The 15,284-nt window shown below is 45.5% G+C and overlaps 2 protein-coding genes across 2 annotated transcripts; both read right to left on the bottom strand.

Moving 5' to 3' along the window:
* Positions 1–7,280: 7,280 nt before the first annotated feature.
* On the bottom strand, positions 7,281–9,009 carry LOC120710160 (protein phosphatase 2C 50-like; the record flags this gene model as incomplete). The annotated part of the gene is made up of 4 exons (XM_039995820.1): positions 7,281–7,763; positions 8,089–8,178; positions 8,259–8,609; positions 8,719–9,009. Coding segments are annotated over 4 exons (753 nt in total), but the record flags the coding sequence as incomplete, so codon positions are not given.
* A 2,279-nt stretch (positions 9,010–11,288) lies between these two features.
* On the bottom strand, positions 11,289–14,929 carry LOC120710711 (B3 domain-containing protein LFL1-like). The gene is made up of 7 exons (XM_039996307.1): positions 14,783–14,929; positions 13,317–13,358; positions 13,123–13,209; positions 12,898–12,998; positions 12,372–12,418; positions 12,037–12,113; positions 11,289–11,952 (listed from the first exon to the last, which is right to left on the bottom strand). The coding sequence occupies exons 1-7, from the start codon at positions 14,927–14,929 to the stop codon at positions 11,578–11,580; spliced, it is 876 nt and encodes a 291-aa protein (XP_039852241.1). The 3' UTR covers positions 11,289–11,577.
* Positions 14,930–15,284: the final 355 nt, after the last annotated feature.

Raw genomic sequence — 15,284 nt, 5'->3', positions numbered from 1 at the left:
TTCTTCCGCAGTTTCAGGTCGATCACAGTGACAGTGATGTTGTCCGCGCTCCCTTTCATCAGAGCCAGCTTCACAAGATAATCCGCAGCTGCTTGCGCAGCTGGATGGCTTAGGCTATGTCCAACGGAACCCCGGAAACGGCCCTCTCACCCTACATAGCGGCTACAGTTCTCCCCGTATCGCATCCAACGGCACCCCCCATTTTCTCCCCCCCCCCCCTGTCCGGTGAGCACGTTCGTGTCCCCAAATGTGGGGGGAGGAATCCGTCCCCCTACGCTCTGGTCGTTGCTCTCGTGCGGTCGGAGCGAAACAGTTGCCGTCTCAATTTATTGCTCGTATATTGTATAGTAGTACAAATACAGTACTATTTTTTTCGGAATTTAAAAATAATAAATAAATAGTTAAAGAGTGAGGTATAGTGTATAGGGGAATAGATATGGGGGGAATGGTTGGAGAGAAGGAGTTATAGGGGGAGGAATCTTTTGGAGGGAGGTAGTAAAATATAGTAAATAGTACATTTGGGGGGAGTTGGATGGGGGAATGGTTGGAGAAAGCCTTATTGTTGGCACGCCGCCTCCGTCAGAACAAACACCATTATTTTTCCAATGCCACTGAAGGATCTGTAGGCGAGCAACTTTGGCTATGTTTAGTTCCGCGAAAAGTTTCCAAAATTTTTCACTGACGCATATCACATCGAATCTTACGATACATGTATGGAGTATTAAATGTAGTTAAAAAACATAACTAATTGCACAGTTTGGTTGTAAATGACGAGACGAATCTTTTGAGACTAATTACTCCATAGTTGGACAATAATTGCCAAATAAAACCGAAACATGCTACAGCAACTTTTTCGCAAACTTTTCGCGAACTAAACACACCCTTTGCATGCTTCCACATTTGAGATGACATCCCACAGCTCATCGATTGCTATAATGAGGCAGTCATCGTCTTTTTTTGCCCGAGAGATAACTTTGATTTCTGGCGTTATGAAAGTGATCGGGTGCTCTAACCTAAGAGGAGGAGGGGGTAAATTAGGCACTCTTAAAACCTTAACATATGGCTCCAACTAGTTTGCACAAAACTTAAACTAAAACAAGTTATCTAGATGTACAACTATGGTTCTTCTAGTATGAAACCCTCATCCTAAAAAGAATTTTGCAACCTATAGCCAATCCTAGCAAGATACTACACTAAAAAAGTAAAAGCACACAAGTTGCAATATGAAATGCAGAAACTTAAAGAGGAAAGATGAGAGGAAGCAAACTCTCGACACGAGGATTTATCCCGTGGTTCGAATTGCCACGAAGACGCCCCTACATCCACATTGTTGAAATACTCACGAAGAGTAATGCTTCCCGACAATCAAGTCTCTTCCGTGAACACAAGCACGGTCACGGTCACCTTGATCTCGATTTCCACTAAGGGAGATTGCCCACGAAGGAGGGGTCTTCGTCCCTCGCACAATGTTGTCGACGCCGCTCCACACCAAGTCGTAGGGTCGTTGATGTGCCGGCGAGCCACCAATGCTACAAGGAGGCCGGCGCACCGAAATACAAGTTTGGTTCACTCTAGAACCAGCCACAAGGATCTCAACCTTGCTTGTTCACTCACTCAAGAGCTAATCTATCACTCACACTTTACAAAGCTAATGCTAAAACCTAAGGATATGATCAATAAGCTCTTGGATGGGTTGGAGGTGTTCTTGGGTGTGTGGGATGTCCAGTAACTCCAGCAAACTCAAAATGGCCGGGGTGAGACGTATATATAAACCACCAAGTCAAGAGAGCCGTTACTAGTCATTACCCAGTTTTCTGCGTAGGCATCGGAACTTCCGGTACATAGAGCATCGGTTCTTCCGGTCACTCTGCGCTCTGAAGTAGCCGTTGGCCTCTCTGACACCGCTGCAGCAACTTCAGGGACCATCGGATGAACCGACTGCTGTGGCATCGGAACTTTCGGTGACACTTAATCTTCATATAGCCGTTGCACCTTCCTGACGTCATTGCACCGACGCATTGTTCCGGTGGGCGTCGGTGCTTCCGGTGCTGAAGGCTGGGCTGCTGCTCGCTTGACATCATCTCTGGAACATAGTACGTTGAATGTACCGACGCTTGACTTGACACCGTCGGTTCAACCGGTGCTACACTCTTTCTTCACTTGATCTCCAGAGGCGTTCAGACTTGCACCAAAACCAAGGCGTCGGATCTTCCGACAACCATCGGATGCACCGATGCTTAGGCATCGGTTAAACCGGTGCTACTGATTTCAGTAGAACTCGTCCAATTCAGCGTTTCTTTGATTTCTTTCTTCCTGTTTTGCTTTGTATGGCCTTTTTACTTCATCCCTGGGTTTTAGAAATGTTCACTTAACAAAACTATTAGTCCCATTAATTGCGTTGTCATACGATCACCAAAATCACTCGAAATGGCATAAATAGTGACATGTTCGTTACAATCTCCCTCTTTTTGGTGATTGATGACAAAACAATCAAAGCAAGTATAAAATTTGCAAAAAATTACTAATTGAACTACTTACACTTGTTTGGATGCTTACCACCATCCAATGTCGATTTGGGCTCCCCCTAAAACCATGATTCCCCCTTTGTTCCTCTCCCTATTTGCTACTCCTCTCTCATATGTTGACTTGATCCACTCGGCATTTCTCCCTTTTTGGAATATATTTTTCCTTCTTGGGAAAATCTCTCCCCTTTGTTGGGAACATACCTTATTTTGATCCACATTTCTCCACCTTTGGAATCAAATCACCTAAAAAGGCTCTTACAAAACAATATAGATCAAGAGAATATTAGTAGCCTAAGGAGTTAGTTCCATGACTCATGATTCAATTATATAATATCAATGAAGATACCAATTAAAAATTTACTAAGGTGGATCACAAAATCACAAAACTAGCATGATATGAGCTAAACTTCCCGCAAAGTATGTGCACAACATGATAATGTGAAAATCAAGTGCACAACTTGATGTTCAAACAAGAAAGCTTAGGTCATATCATGCACGGAGGTTGCTCTAAAATAATAAGGAATTGACAATAATACTAATTGAAAGAGTTTAGAACCTTGCATACCTCTGGGGGACGTGTTTTATCTTGCATGTACCAATTTGAAAGTGACTTGCAACCAATTGAAAGTCTTTAGACTATGAGAATTTGGTACACCAAGGTTAAGCAAATGTATGAGCATATATCCTATGAACTTAGATATGAGCATTTAAGTTCAATAGAGCATGGCTTAATATGCATGGAAGCACAATTTATCTAATCACTCTTATAGAGTTGTTTGTTCACATTAATCGTGAATAACATTATCTTAGAGTGTTAACTCCATCGTGAGACTACAAAAGATAAACTTGTAAACATGTTAGTCTCAAAATCACAAACTATAGGATGAACTCTCCCTAAATATGTGCATTTAGTGTTTGAATCACCAAGCAAATGTATGCACATTGATTTTGACACAATTGAGAAGTTTATCCTATAGCTTGTGTTCATGGTACACATATGAAAAATATATCTCATGAAATTCATGTACCATGAAGGATAATTTTGTGTAGCTTTCTACATACTTATCAAACCATGTAGGTTGCTCATGGGTTAGAATCATGACACAAGCAACCTACCATATATAATACTAGGAGATGCAATGCAAACATCCTAGCAAAAATAATGGAGTTACATGATGCTTGAATTGAAATCTAGCTACCACTACTTTATGGGGGACTTGGGCAACAAATGTCCAAGTATTGAGCTTAGCTTGTTTGACTTGAATCTTCACTTCAACTTGTAAGCTAAGCCTCCAAATCTCCCGAAGCCATTCTTAGGCTTTAAGTCTCATTTGGAACCCACACCATTTGAGGCCCCTTCATATTGGTGATGATGTCCTTGGGCACCCAAATGGAGTGGTTCCAACTCCTTTCCTTCTTCTCAACCTTGTGAGCAACCACCTTGCCATTTGTCTTCTTTTTTATCACATAGGAGATGCTATTGCTTTTGTTCCTTCGGTTGGGCTTGGTGTAGATGAGAGAGCTCTTGATTGTGAGTTTCTTCTTGTTCTTCTCATCCGGAAACTTCTTCCTTGGTTGAGGACACTTGTTGGACTTGTGGCCTTCTTTGTGACACTTTGAACAAGTCACGGTGGACTCCTTCTCAAACTTCTTCACCATGTCTTCACAGTTATTTTGAGAAGGTTGAACATTGCTCTCTATGCTTTTGCCCTTCAATCTATACAGGTTCTTCATGAGCCTTTCCAATTTTTGCTTGAGCTCATCATTTTCCTTGGCAATGAAATCATCACATGATTCTACAACAACATTGCATTTCTCATTGCAAGGGTTAGAGCAAGATTCATCAATTAAATCAATGCAAAAAGTTGAAGCATCTACCCTAAAGATTGGAATTGCACAAGGGACAGTTTGCTTCAGTTCCAAAGAGTCATTAGTATCATTAATGATCTCAAATTTTAATTTAAGCTCTTCGTGCTCCTTGCTAAGCAATTTGAATTTGCACAACAAATTTTCATAATTTGTAGCAAGAGAAGCATTTAGATTATTGAGAGCATTAAGATTTTTTATTTCCTTTGATTGCTTCTTAATGACTTTTTGGTGCTCATGAACTAAGTCAAGAAGTTCATCAATTGAAGGAGAGTTGGAGTCATCATCACTTACATCGCTATCCATACCTTGGGCCATAAAGTAAGTGTTGGATGATGATCCCATGCATGTGGTGAATTTCTTGTTTGATTCATCATTTGAATTTGCGCTTGATTCTTCACCACCACTTACCCATTCACCAAATGTGGCAAATGATTCATGCTTGGGCTTCTTCTCCTTTTTTTCTTGTTCTTTTTGAACTTCTTCTCAACCTTCATGAGTTAATGGTGAGGCTCATCCTTGAGGAAGATCATATACCCCATTGAGTTGATTTCCTTCAAGTATTTGTTCATCTTCTTCATTTGCTTGTAAAGGTTGGGGTTCATCGGCTCTTTTTCATCATTTGAGGAGCTTCTTGCATCCTCTTCTTTCTCATCACTCGAGTTATTTTTGATGGCCATCTTCTTTAACTTCTTGAGTTGTTTGCATGCAAGTGCGCTATGCGTTGGTGAAGAGGATGATGCTTTTGTCTTGATGTCATTGCGTAGCTCATGGGCAATCACCTTATTGAGGATTTGATTTGGTGTCAAGGTGTTGAGATCTTTCTTATATATAATTGTGGTCACCAAATCATAGTCCGGCCTTCGGAGTGAGTGAAGGATCTTGCAAATGAGTTCCAAATCTTCAATTTGCTTCACACCTAAGGAATTAATCTCATTCACAAGAGTATTCAATCGTGAGTACATAGATTCGGCATTCACATCATCAAGTTGCTTAAAGCTATTAAGTTTATCAATGAGAACATGATATCTTTCATTGGCAACATCATCCGTGCCCTCATGGTTCTCAATGATAGTCTTCCATAGCTCTTTAGTATTTTCACAAGAATAAAGACGATTGAACACGTTATCACTAAGAGAAGACAAGATTATGCATTTTGCGGTGACATCATGTTGTTTCTCTTGGTGACCATTATTTTTTATGCCCTCACTCACAACTCTCCAAACATTTAGTCCTGTTGCTTGGAGATGGGTTTGCATCAAAACCTTCCATCGTTAGAAGCCCGTGTCGTCGAACCGTGTAGCGGGTCTGAAAGGATCCATCCTTTCCCCCTAAGAGCTAACTCACTAGGCGGTGAAGCCTACCGATCTAATGAGCCAGTAAACACAAATTTGCCAATGAAATTGGCTTTCTTTGTGAGAGAAGTGAGTCCCGGATTTGATACCAATTGAAAAGTGATCGGGTGCTCTAGCCTAAGAGGGGGAGGGGTGAATTAGACACTCTTAAAACCTTAACATATGGCTCCAACTAGTTTGCACAAAACTTAAACTAAAACAAACTATCTAGATGTGCAACTATAGTTTTTCTAGTGTGAAACCCTCATCCCAAAAAGAGTTTTGCAACCTATAGCCAATCCTAACAAGATACTACACTAAGAAAGTAAAGGCACACAAGTTGCAATATGAAATGCGGAAGCTTAAAGAGGAGGGATGAGATGAAGCAAACTCTCGACACGATGATTTATCCCGTGGTTCGGATTGCCACGAAAGCGCCCCTACATACACGTTGTTGAAGCACTCACGAAGAGTATTGCTTCCCGGCAATCAAGTCTCTTCCGTGAACACAATCACGGTCACCTTGATCCCGATTTCCACTAAGGGAGATTGCCCACGAAGGAGGGGTCTCCGTCCCCCGCACAATGTTGTCGACGCCGCTCCACACCAAGCCGGGGGGTCGTTGACGTGCCGGCGAGCCACCAATGCTCCAAGGAGGCCGGCGCACCGAAATACAAGTTTGATTCACTCTAGAACCAGCCACAAGGATCTCAACCTTGCTTGTTCACTCACTCAAGAGCTAATCTAGCACTCACACTTTACAAAGCTAGTGCTAAAACCTAAAGATATGATCAATAAGCTCTTGGATGGCTTGGAGGTGTTCTTGGGTGTGTGTGGGATGTCCAATAACTCCAGCAAACTCAAAATGGCCGGGGTGAGGCGTATATATAAGCCACCAAGTCAAGAGAGCCGTTACTAGCCGTTAGCCATTTTCCTGCGTAGGCATCAGAACTTCCGGTACATAGGGCATCTGTTCTTCCGGTCACTCTGCGCTCTGAAGTAGTCGTTGGCCTCTCTAACACCGCTGCAGTAACTTCAGGGACCATCGGATGAACCGATTGCTGTGGCGTCGAAACTTCCGGTGACACTTGATCTTCATATAGCCGTTGCACCTTGCTGACGTCATTGCACCGACGCATTGTTCCGGTGGCCGTCGGTGCTTCCGGTGCTGAAGGCTGGGCTGCTACTCGCTTGACATCGTCTCTGGAACATAGTACGTTGAATGTACCGACGCTTGACTTGACACCGTCGGTTCAACCGGTGCTACACTTTTTCTTCACTTGATCTCCAGAGGCGTTCAGACTTGCACCAAAGTCAGGGCGTCAGATCTTCCGACAACCATCGGATGCACCGATGCTTAGGCATCGGTTAAAACGGTGCTACTGATTTCAGTAGAACTCGTCCAATTCAGCGTTTTTTTGAGTTCTTTCTTCGTGTTTTGCTTTGTATGACCTTTTAACTTCATTCCTAGGATCTAGAAATGTTCACTTAACAAAATCATTAGTCCCATTGATTGCGTTGTCATACGATCACCAAAATCACTCGAAATGTTATAAATAGTTCCATGTTCGTTACACGTTGGAATGAGAAATGGTTTTCCATATCCATCCCCTGCAAGGCGATGTAAATATCCTGTTGATGTTAGTAATGGATGGTAGACAAGTAATGTTATCCAGTGCCCAGAGAAAATTTGCTGAACTGAAGAGACAAACTAAATTTCCATGGTTGAACTGAAGAAAAAACTGCCAGAGTAGTGGAAGTGTTCCAGTGGAGCCAGATGTGTCAACAAATAAAACTAAAAACAGTATTAGCCATGTCAATACTAATGCAGGCTTAAATATTCGATGGGGATAAATATTTTATTTGACTTTTTTTATATTCATGTTGATTCAATCAACCCTAATATTAACTACATTGCTTTCAATTTCATAATTTTTTGTCGAAAGCAATTTACCAAAGCAAACCCCAGAAAAATAAGTTCACTAGAAGCCTCCTATCCGTATCCATATCCATATCTCTAGGAGAGTAGGATGGGAACCTGCAGAACACGACGGAGGAAACCCGATTAAGTGAAAAAATGGCTAAGGTTAGCATGAAAGAATTGATTAGGAATGAGAAGCACATATTGCCAAATACCCATGTCTGTTACGTAATTCTGCAAAATTAAACTCAAGTGAACTGGTATACACAACAGATAATTTAAAGAGAAAAAAAAACTATGACCCTAGTTGCATCAGCAAAAAGAAAAGCCATGATCACGAAAAAAGTGACAGAGGTTTAATTCAGATATATGTGCACATGTCAATAGGACTACAGGTTATATAAAGAAGACGACGGAAAGTGTTTTTTTTTTACTGACTCACCGATTGACCACCAGAGACTCGATGACCATTCCAGTCGATGACCCTCCCTCCTGCAGCCTCAATCCTTGCGCGCTCATCTTCCCTGTCGGGCTGAACGAACCAACAAAGCTTGTAAGCTCCTTATCAAAAAATAAAAACTAAGCCACACTGGGTGTCGAATTCGAATGTACTTTGTGATCGTCGGACAGAGCCACCGGCTCCTTCCCGCGGCTGAGCACCACTCGCGAGTCTCCGCAGTTGGCAACGATGATATGGGAGGAGCAGACGACCGCCACCGCGGCAGTGGAGCCGACGTCGCCGGCGGCAACAGGCTTGCACCGGGCCTCGCCGCTGCAGAACCTGCTGGCCTGCCCCAACACCTCGTCGTCTACCCTCTGGAAGCAACCGCCGAAAACCTTCTCCCAGAGCTCCGCGATGTCCAGCCGCTCCCCCGATTCCTCTAGCCCGGCCCTCGCGGTCGCCGCTCGGCCCAGCGCCTCCTTCAACACGACGTGCATCCTGCCCCCGCAGTAGTTGGCCACCTGCACAGACAACGCGGCCGGTGAGGTGATGGATAGAGGGAGAGACAGAAAAAAAAAGGTTGCCGTTAGTTGCCTCCGCTCGAGTTAAGAATGGCGGAGCCCGGCTGACCTCGGAGCCGCCGTGCCCGTCGTACACGGCGAACAGGTGCAAGGGCAGCTTCGGGGCGGCGGCAGCGGCGGCGGCGGAGCCGACCCCGTGTAGCGCGTCCAGCTCCCGCGCGCCAGCGAGCATCCGCGCCGGCACCTCGGCGAAGCGAGGCACGGCGGCGCTCGCGTCCTCCATCGCCGCGCGGCGGCCGCGCGTCGCGGCGGAGCCCCACGCCGGCGCGTACTCCGCGAGGTACACGCTCCTCCGCTTGCCGCGGGCGCGGCTCCCGGGGGCGGGGCGGGGCGGGCCCCGCCGTCAGTCTCGGACCCACCACCGGCGCCTCCCGCCGGGTACGCGGCGCGCGCGGCCCCGTTATCCAGTACGCGCGGCGTCGCCATCGCGACGGCAAGGCGTGGCGGGAGAAGGGAATTGAAGGGGACAGGTGTGCACGGGCAGGGTGGGGCTGCACGGACGCCAGATTACAGCCTCCTGCACATAATTTTTTCTCCGTTTTGAGGTGGGGACGTGGCCGTGCTGGACGGGTGGGGCCGGCGCGTCGAACAGGGGGGGTTCGCGGGAGTTGGGATTCAAGATCGTGTGGACGTGTGGTGAAGAAGGGGGGCGTCGCGGCCTTGTGATATAAAGAGGCACGCAAACACAAGCAAGTACACAACTCACGCAGTGGCCGACCTGCGTGCCACGCATCCTGTGTGATGTTTGCCCGGTCAGTCTGTCACGGTAGACGAACACAAAAAAAAAAATGACGGAAAGATTAGGCACCACGCAGTGACGCGAACTAACCAAAGCCTGATGTTGGCAATAATCGTGCATAGGCACATAGCTACTCCTTTTGTGTCCAGCTGTTGGACTGGTTTTCTGTCATGTAACGGTGGCGAGGTCCCGACGCTGTTGGTAACCGTATTTTAAACTCTTTTGCTTCTTGATCGAACGACAGAGATTCAATCTTTATTGGGTAGGTAATTTGATTTTGCAGTGTTTCTTCATGTTTAATTTGGATTGTTTAGTGCATTTGGACCAATGCTGTACTTGGAATTTGAATTATGGATTTGAAATGTTGTTGATTTGTGCACAGTTGAATTGTAAAAGTTCGAATTATTACGATGCTGAAATGGAGTTTAGAATAGATTGTATATGCGAAAGGGAAGAGAACGAAATGGAAGAAAAGGAAATACAGGGGACATGATTTAGGGGAAGCTTCCTTATAGGCTGGAATGGCTTTAGAGTCCATCATCAAGGGCCCTGTACCTCAGTCAGTCAGTCCACTAGCATAACCACTGGATCAAACAATATCAGGCTAAGGGGGTGTTTGGATATAACATGAACCATTGAACCAAACAATATTGGGGGTAAGGGGGTGTTTGGATCTAAGATGCTAAACTTTAGCCCACTTATTCACATGCCAAATGGTAGAAATAAATATAACCTAATTGCTAATCTAATTACATAGATGATACATGATAGCTAATTGTTTGTTAGAGTCCATTAGTCCTAGATTAGTTAGCTCTCATTAACCTAAGTTTAGCCCTATTAGTACATCTAGGACTAAACTCTAGCATCCCTATTTTAGGACATCTAAACAGACCCTAAATTCAGTTCAAGACACTCCACTTCAGACTGTGAGCGGATATCAGCCAGGCCAGACACGCATCATCAGGAAACAGAAAACAATGACACTCACCCTCGGCCCAACAAAAACGCACGACTAAGGGCCTGTTTGGATACGATTATAAGCTGCTTTTCCGGCGAGAGAACGCGAGAAGCGAAAAAATCCCGCCAAACGCCTTGCGATACGGTCGATTATCTACGTCGCGGCTTCAGTTGGCGGGCAGAGTTTGTACTGAAAATCAAGAATCGGAAATCGCAGCCACAATCTCGATTCTCTGCATCGCCGCGAGGCCCAGTCGCGGGTTCCTCGTGAGCGAAGACAAACAGGCCCTAAGAGGGACCCAGCTCTGCTCCTTCCCTCCCGGCCTGTCATCAACTGGGGGCAAAGTGGTTAGCGCATTGGTTGCGTTGCGTACAACGAAGTACGACTTCGACTCTGTTTCCGAGCTCCTGCGTCCTGGGACGGTCATGGTGGCGAGCTTGCTCAAGTGGTTACCCATCCGTGTCGTTCTGACGTGGCCACACACAGTCCACAAACTTCACATTCGTTCTGCACGCACATGGTCGCCGTGACCTCAGTAGCAGATGCAGATAGAGCAGCAGGTTTTGCCACTTCAAGCTGCTTGTAAGCCGAGATGTTACGGACCAAACATGCTCAGAGGCGATCGGTTACAGCGTTTCCCTTCTTGGGTGATGACTAGGACACACCAACCGAACAGAACCATCCATGGGTCGATCCGTTTCCGTTAAGCTTTCAAGGAAACCTGACCTGGCGCAGCACATCAGAGGGGTGTTTCCAGCCGGTGCAAGAACCAGTTCCAGACGTCTCGTGGGGACAAGCAAGTGGCTGAAACTGAAACAGAAAAGGGGTCGGCATCTATCACGCTCCGATGAGAAGCCTGTGCCCAACAACCACGTGAGAATGGGAGGTTACTCAGACCAGCAGCACCAGGTTCTTGGCCAAGGTAAATGCACAGGCTGACTTTCGATTATGTACCTCCGCATTCACGAGGTGCAGGAAAAACATCAGAGCCTAGCGTTTGCATCTGATGCGGTGTTCAGTTATTGCAGAGTTACCCTTTTACACATAAGCAGCAGCCGCTGGTCAATCATATACTACAACATACAAAATGAGGACACCAATTATTGGGATGTACAGCAATGGCGTCAGCGAGGAAATTTTTTTCTGAACTTCACGCAGGGTGTTGCCTGATGATGCCCTGATCCGACCCAGCAGTTCTTTCTGCACGGATCTCACATCAGAGGCCCAGACTTTGGGTAGGGAAACGAAGAGCTCCCAGCCTTCTCGTCGTGGAAATGCGTAGTCAGGTTGACGGAGTGGTTGGAGCCGAGGGGATTTGCCATGTCCATGGAGTCACCAAACGGGTCGAAGAAGTCGGAGTACCTCACGTTGGCTACTGGTATCTCTGGCAGGGAGTTGAGTATCCCGTCGAATATCTCATCGGCTTGTGGCACAAGTGCAAGCATGTCAGCTTCTGGTGCAACGGGGGCTGCATAGTCATGGAACACTTGTGGAGCTGGCAATGTGGCGGCAGAGATGTGCATGTGCTCATGGATTTGTGGCACAGTGGCAGTCAGTTCATATCCCGCCTTCTTTGCTCCTATAACCTTCATGAAATACAGCACACTATAAGCAACTGTATATGGATGGCGGTGCAAGTTTGTTAAATACTCATGAGGAAAAGTTAGTACAAAGCGGTCGTTCTCGTCGTCTTTGTATATCACAATGAAGTCTCCTTGCTGAAGCTCATGAGCTTTTATATAGTCTCCTGGAATGTTTAAAGATGTCTAGAAAGTGTAAGAGCATTGGCCTAAAAGTAATACCCCAGTAATCCAGTACTACCGCCATCCATTATTGTAAAGCTTATTTTTGTTTGATTCAAAATAAAATTTTAACTTCATGTGGTTCGACTAATTGTTTGTTAGAACTTATGAAGTTTGATTTTTCAAATTAAAATGCGTCTTACAGAAGTGGATGGAGGGGGTATAATAGAGGGGACAAGGGTAAAAGGAAAGTACATACTTACCAGTATTTTCAAGTACATACATCCTGCTTCTATTGTTGGGCCAATATCTGCATAAGAGATGACGGAATCTATCACTAGTGGATTAGCAAAATCTTAATAAAAATATCAGCCGAATGAAACCACATTTCTTCCTATTCACATGAAGAATCCACATTAAATAAAAGCTCAACACTACTTGCCAATGCATGTAACATTTCCAAAAAGGGATTCATTGGTGGTAGATTACCCCTCAAACGAAAAAAAATACCAGCACAATATCAGAAGATGGCCTCAATCTTATCTGCAGTTTGCTTCTTTCAGATAAACTTACAGTTTTGATAGTATTCAGCTCAGGTTAAGATCACAATAGGAACAAAGAATGGAAAGAATTGATGTGTTGCTTCTCATTAATTTTACATCCGCAAATTGTTCTGTAAGCTGCTCAGCAGCATAATATTTTATTCTTCTAAATTAAGCTTAGCAAAGTGCAGCGTTCAGTTTACTCAGTGTAACAAGCATTAGATCCAAATAATTCACAAGATCCCACCTGTACTTGAAGGTCCACAGTTGTGCATTTAGCAAATCATACATACATAAACTTTTTCCATCCTTTGATAACAGAATGGGGAGGTAAGACTCTGCCTCCTTCTGTGGAATTCATTCATCAGCAACCAGTATCAATAGTTGGAGAGGAAATGCGTGTATTGAATAAGTGGAAAAGAGAAATAATTCTGAAGAAAAAAATTAATTGCATTGATAAGTGATAACTGACCTTTGGGAGAACAATTCTTCCAAGTTGGTTTACATCGCTATTTCGGAGCTCCTTCTGCAGAAGAACTCTCAATCCAGTAGCATAATGCTACACAAACATTATAGAAACTATTAACCCAGAAGAGTGGACTGTAACCTGTTAACTCTTTCTTTGTAAAAAGGAATAATTACTCTAAATTTCTGTATAAACCTTACATCTGGATCCAGAGCAACCGTATTCAAGTCCAGAGCATTTACCTGCATCAAATGATAGATGGATTCAGAGACCAATCAAATGGCATACATATACTTTCATGAACTAGATATAATCTGGGAAAAGGGCTTGAGGAAAAAAAAACAGTTTATAGAAAGGAAAAGCAGAAGAGCTACTATGTGTTAGAAAAGTGGTTCACTAATCTACCTTCCAATGTATGTAGATAATCAGAATGATAACATTTCCGAATGACCAAATAGTAGACAAGTATTCTACTATATATTATTCTACTACTGTTCATGTCATAACAGACTCGTGCTTATACAATTCATCACCAGTAATAGAAATCGTACCACCAAAAACAAAATTTTCTGCTAATTTGCACATAGCTCCCACATCTTCTAATCCTTTTTCAGGAACACAGCAGAGAACTCCAGCTTCCACATTAAAGATGAGATTTCACACAATCAAAATGCTTATATCAAATATGGGGGAAAAACTAGCACTTTCGATCAAGAGATCTATTCTCTTTTGGTTAAATAGAAGGACGCCAGAGCCCACTGAAACACTGTTTCATTTATACTGTATATAGTGGGCCAGTGCTGCCAATAAGAATATACTACTGGTCCATGACATATATCAATCGCTTGCACCATTCATACAGGATTTATGTACTCCACAAAAAAAAGAAGGATGTCTAGTACAAACACTTCTGGCTAGTGTTAGTGACTCAGTGGCAACCAAAGATTCACACTGGTACACAGCCAGTTCCTACCAATTTATTTGGGCCGCAGCGCACACTCCTAATAACACAAATGTACACCGGCAATCTACCAAACTTTGCACTTGTGAAAATGCTACGAACCCCTGAAAAGGCAGTATGAGATGTACATGGCATCTTCTAGCCTTGTGCTACGTGTGACAGCAGTACGTGATCAAGCTGCACAATGCCAAAGTTGCACTATTCCAAATTGACCCAAAAAAACATGGGTAATTAGGCATCACTACCGCTGAAACTACACTGAAATGAGGCATCACTATCACAAAATCTCGAAAGATAAGCAACAAAATTATGCCTCTCCACAATCCACATTCCTCGACCTACCATCCATCAACCCAATATTTGCAACGTACATCGCCAATTGATCACACATACGCCGCGGTAACCAATAATGCAAAGCACGCATCCGCACACTAGATCGCTCAAATTGATCGTGGAATTCGGACCAAGCCTGCAAGAAACTGCTAGAGAACAAACGATTCACTAATCAAATCAGCAATCGTACGGATCAGACCCCAGATCGCCCACAGAAATTCTAAATTCCGGCCACAAAGGGACAGGGGGGATCGCAAGTTTCCTCCCCTCTGGGCCTCCAGCCCACCGCACCACGCCGGCCCACCATCTCCTCGCGCACGATGCATATATACCCGCACAGCAGCAGGAGACCGTGAATTCCGAGGCACTCACAGGTCGAGTCGCCGGTGGCCTCCGGGCGGCGCCGCGGGCCCCGCGGCGGGCGGACCTCGGCTTCCGGGTGATCCTCCGCGGCATGCCGTCGCCGGAGGAGGAGGAGGTGGAGGCCGGGGAGGTGCGGCGCTTGCTGATGCCGGCCATGCCGGTGGGACGGGCGGAGACGGAGAAGAAGAAGGAGGAGGCAGCGGCGGCGTCGGCGTCGGCGCCTAGGGTTGGGGCGGGCGGAGCTTTTATAGCCGGATGGGGCGGGCGGGCGGAGACGCGGAGGCGGGGGCGCGCGGTGACAAGTGGCGGGCGGGCTCTGAAAATGGGCGCAGGGGGTGGGGGAGGCCAACGCCCCGTCGCGGGGCGAGGCCGCGGGCGCGCAGGCGCGGCCAACCGCGCGGGCGCGAGGTGGCAAGCGCGGGGTGGGAGGCGGGGGCTGGCATGCCAAGCGTTCCACCCTCCCGCCCCGCGCATCGGGATTCCCTGCGGGCGCCGGGACAAATGGCCCGGC

This window comes from Panicum virgatum, chromosome 5K, assembly GCF_016808335.1.
Source record: "Panicum virgatum strain AP13 chromosome 5K, P.virgatum_v5, whole genome shotgun sequence".
NCBI classification, from domain to species: domain Eukaryota; kingdom Viridiplantae; phylum Streptophyta; class Magnoliopsida; order Poales; family Poaceae; genus Panicum; species Panicum virgatum.
The sequence above is the reverse complement of the archived record's forward strand: the minus strand, read 5'-3'. Positions and strand labels throughout refer to the sequence as shown.

Bases quoted from the DNA above. Each gene is read 5' to 3' on its own strand.
- LOC120710711 (XM_039996307.1), bottom strand. From the start codon at position 14,929: ATGGCCGGCATCAGCAAGCGCCGCACCTCCCCGGCCTCCACCTCCTCC. The intron at 12,419-12,897 runs GTGGGATCTTGT...TCTCTTATGCAG, and splicing joins CTGTGGACCTTCAAGTACAG to ATATTGGCCCAACAATAGAA. The intron at 11,953-12,036 runs GTACTAACTTTT...TATTTCATGAAG, and splicing joins ACGACGAGAACGACCGCTTT to GTTATAGGAGCAAAGAAGGC.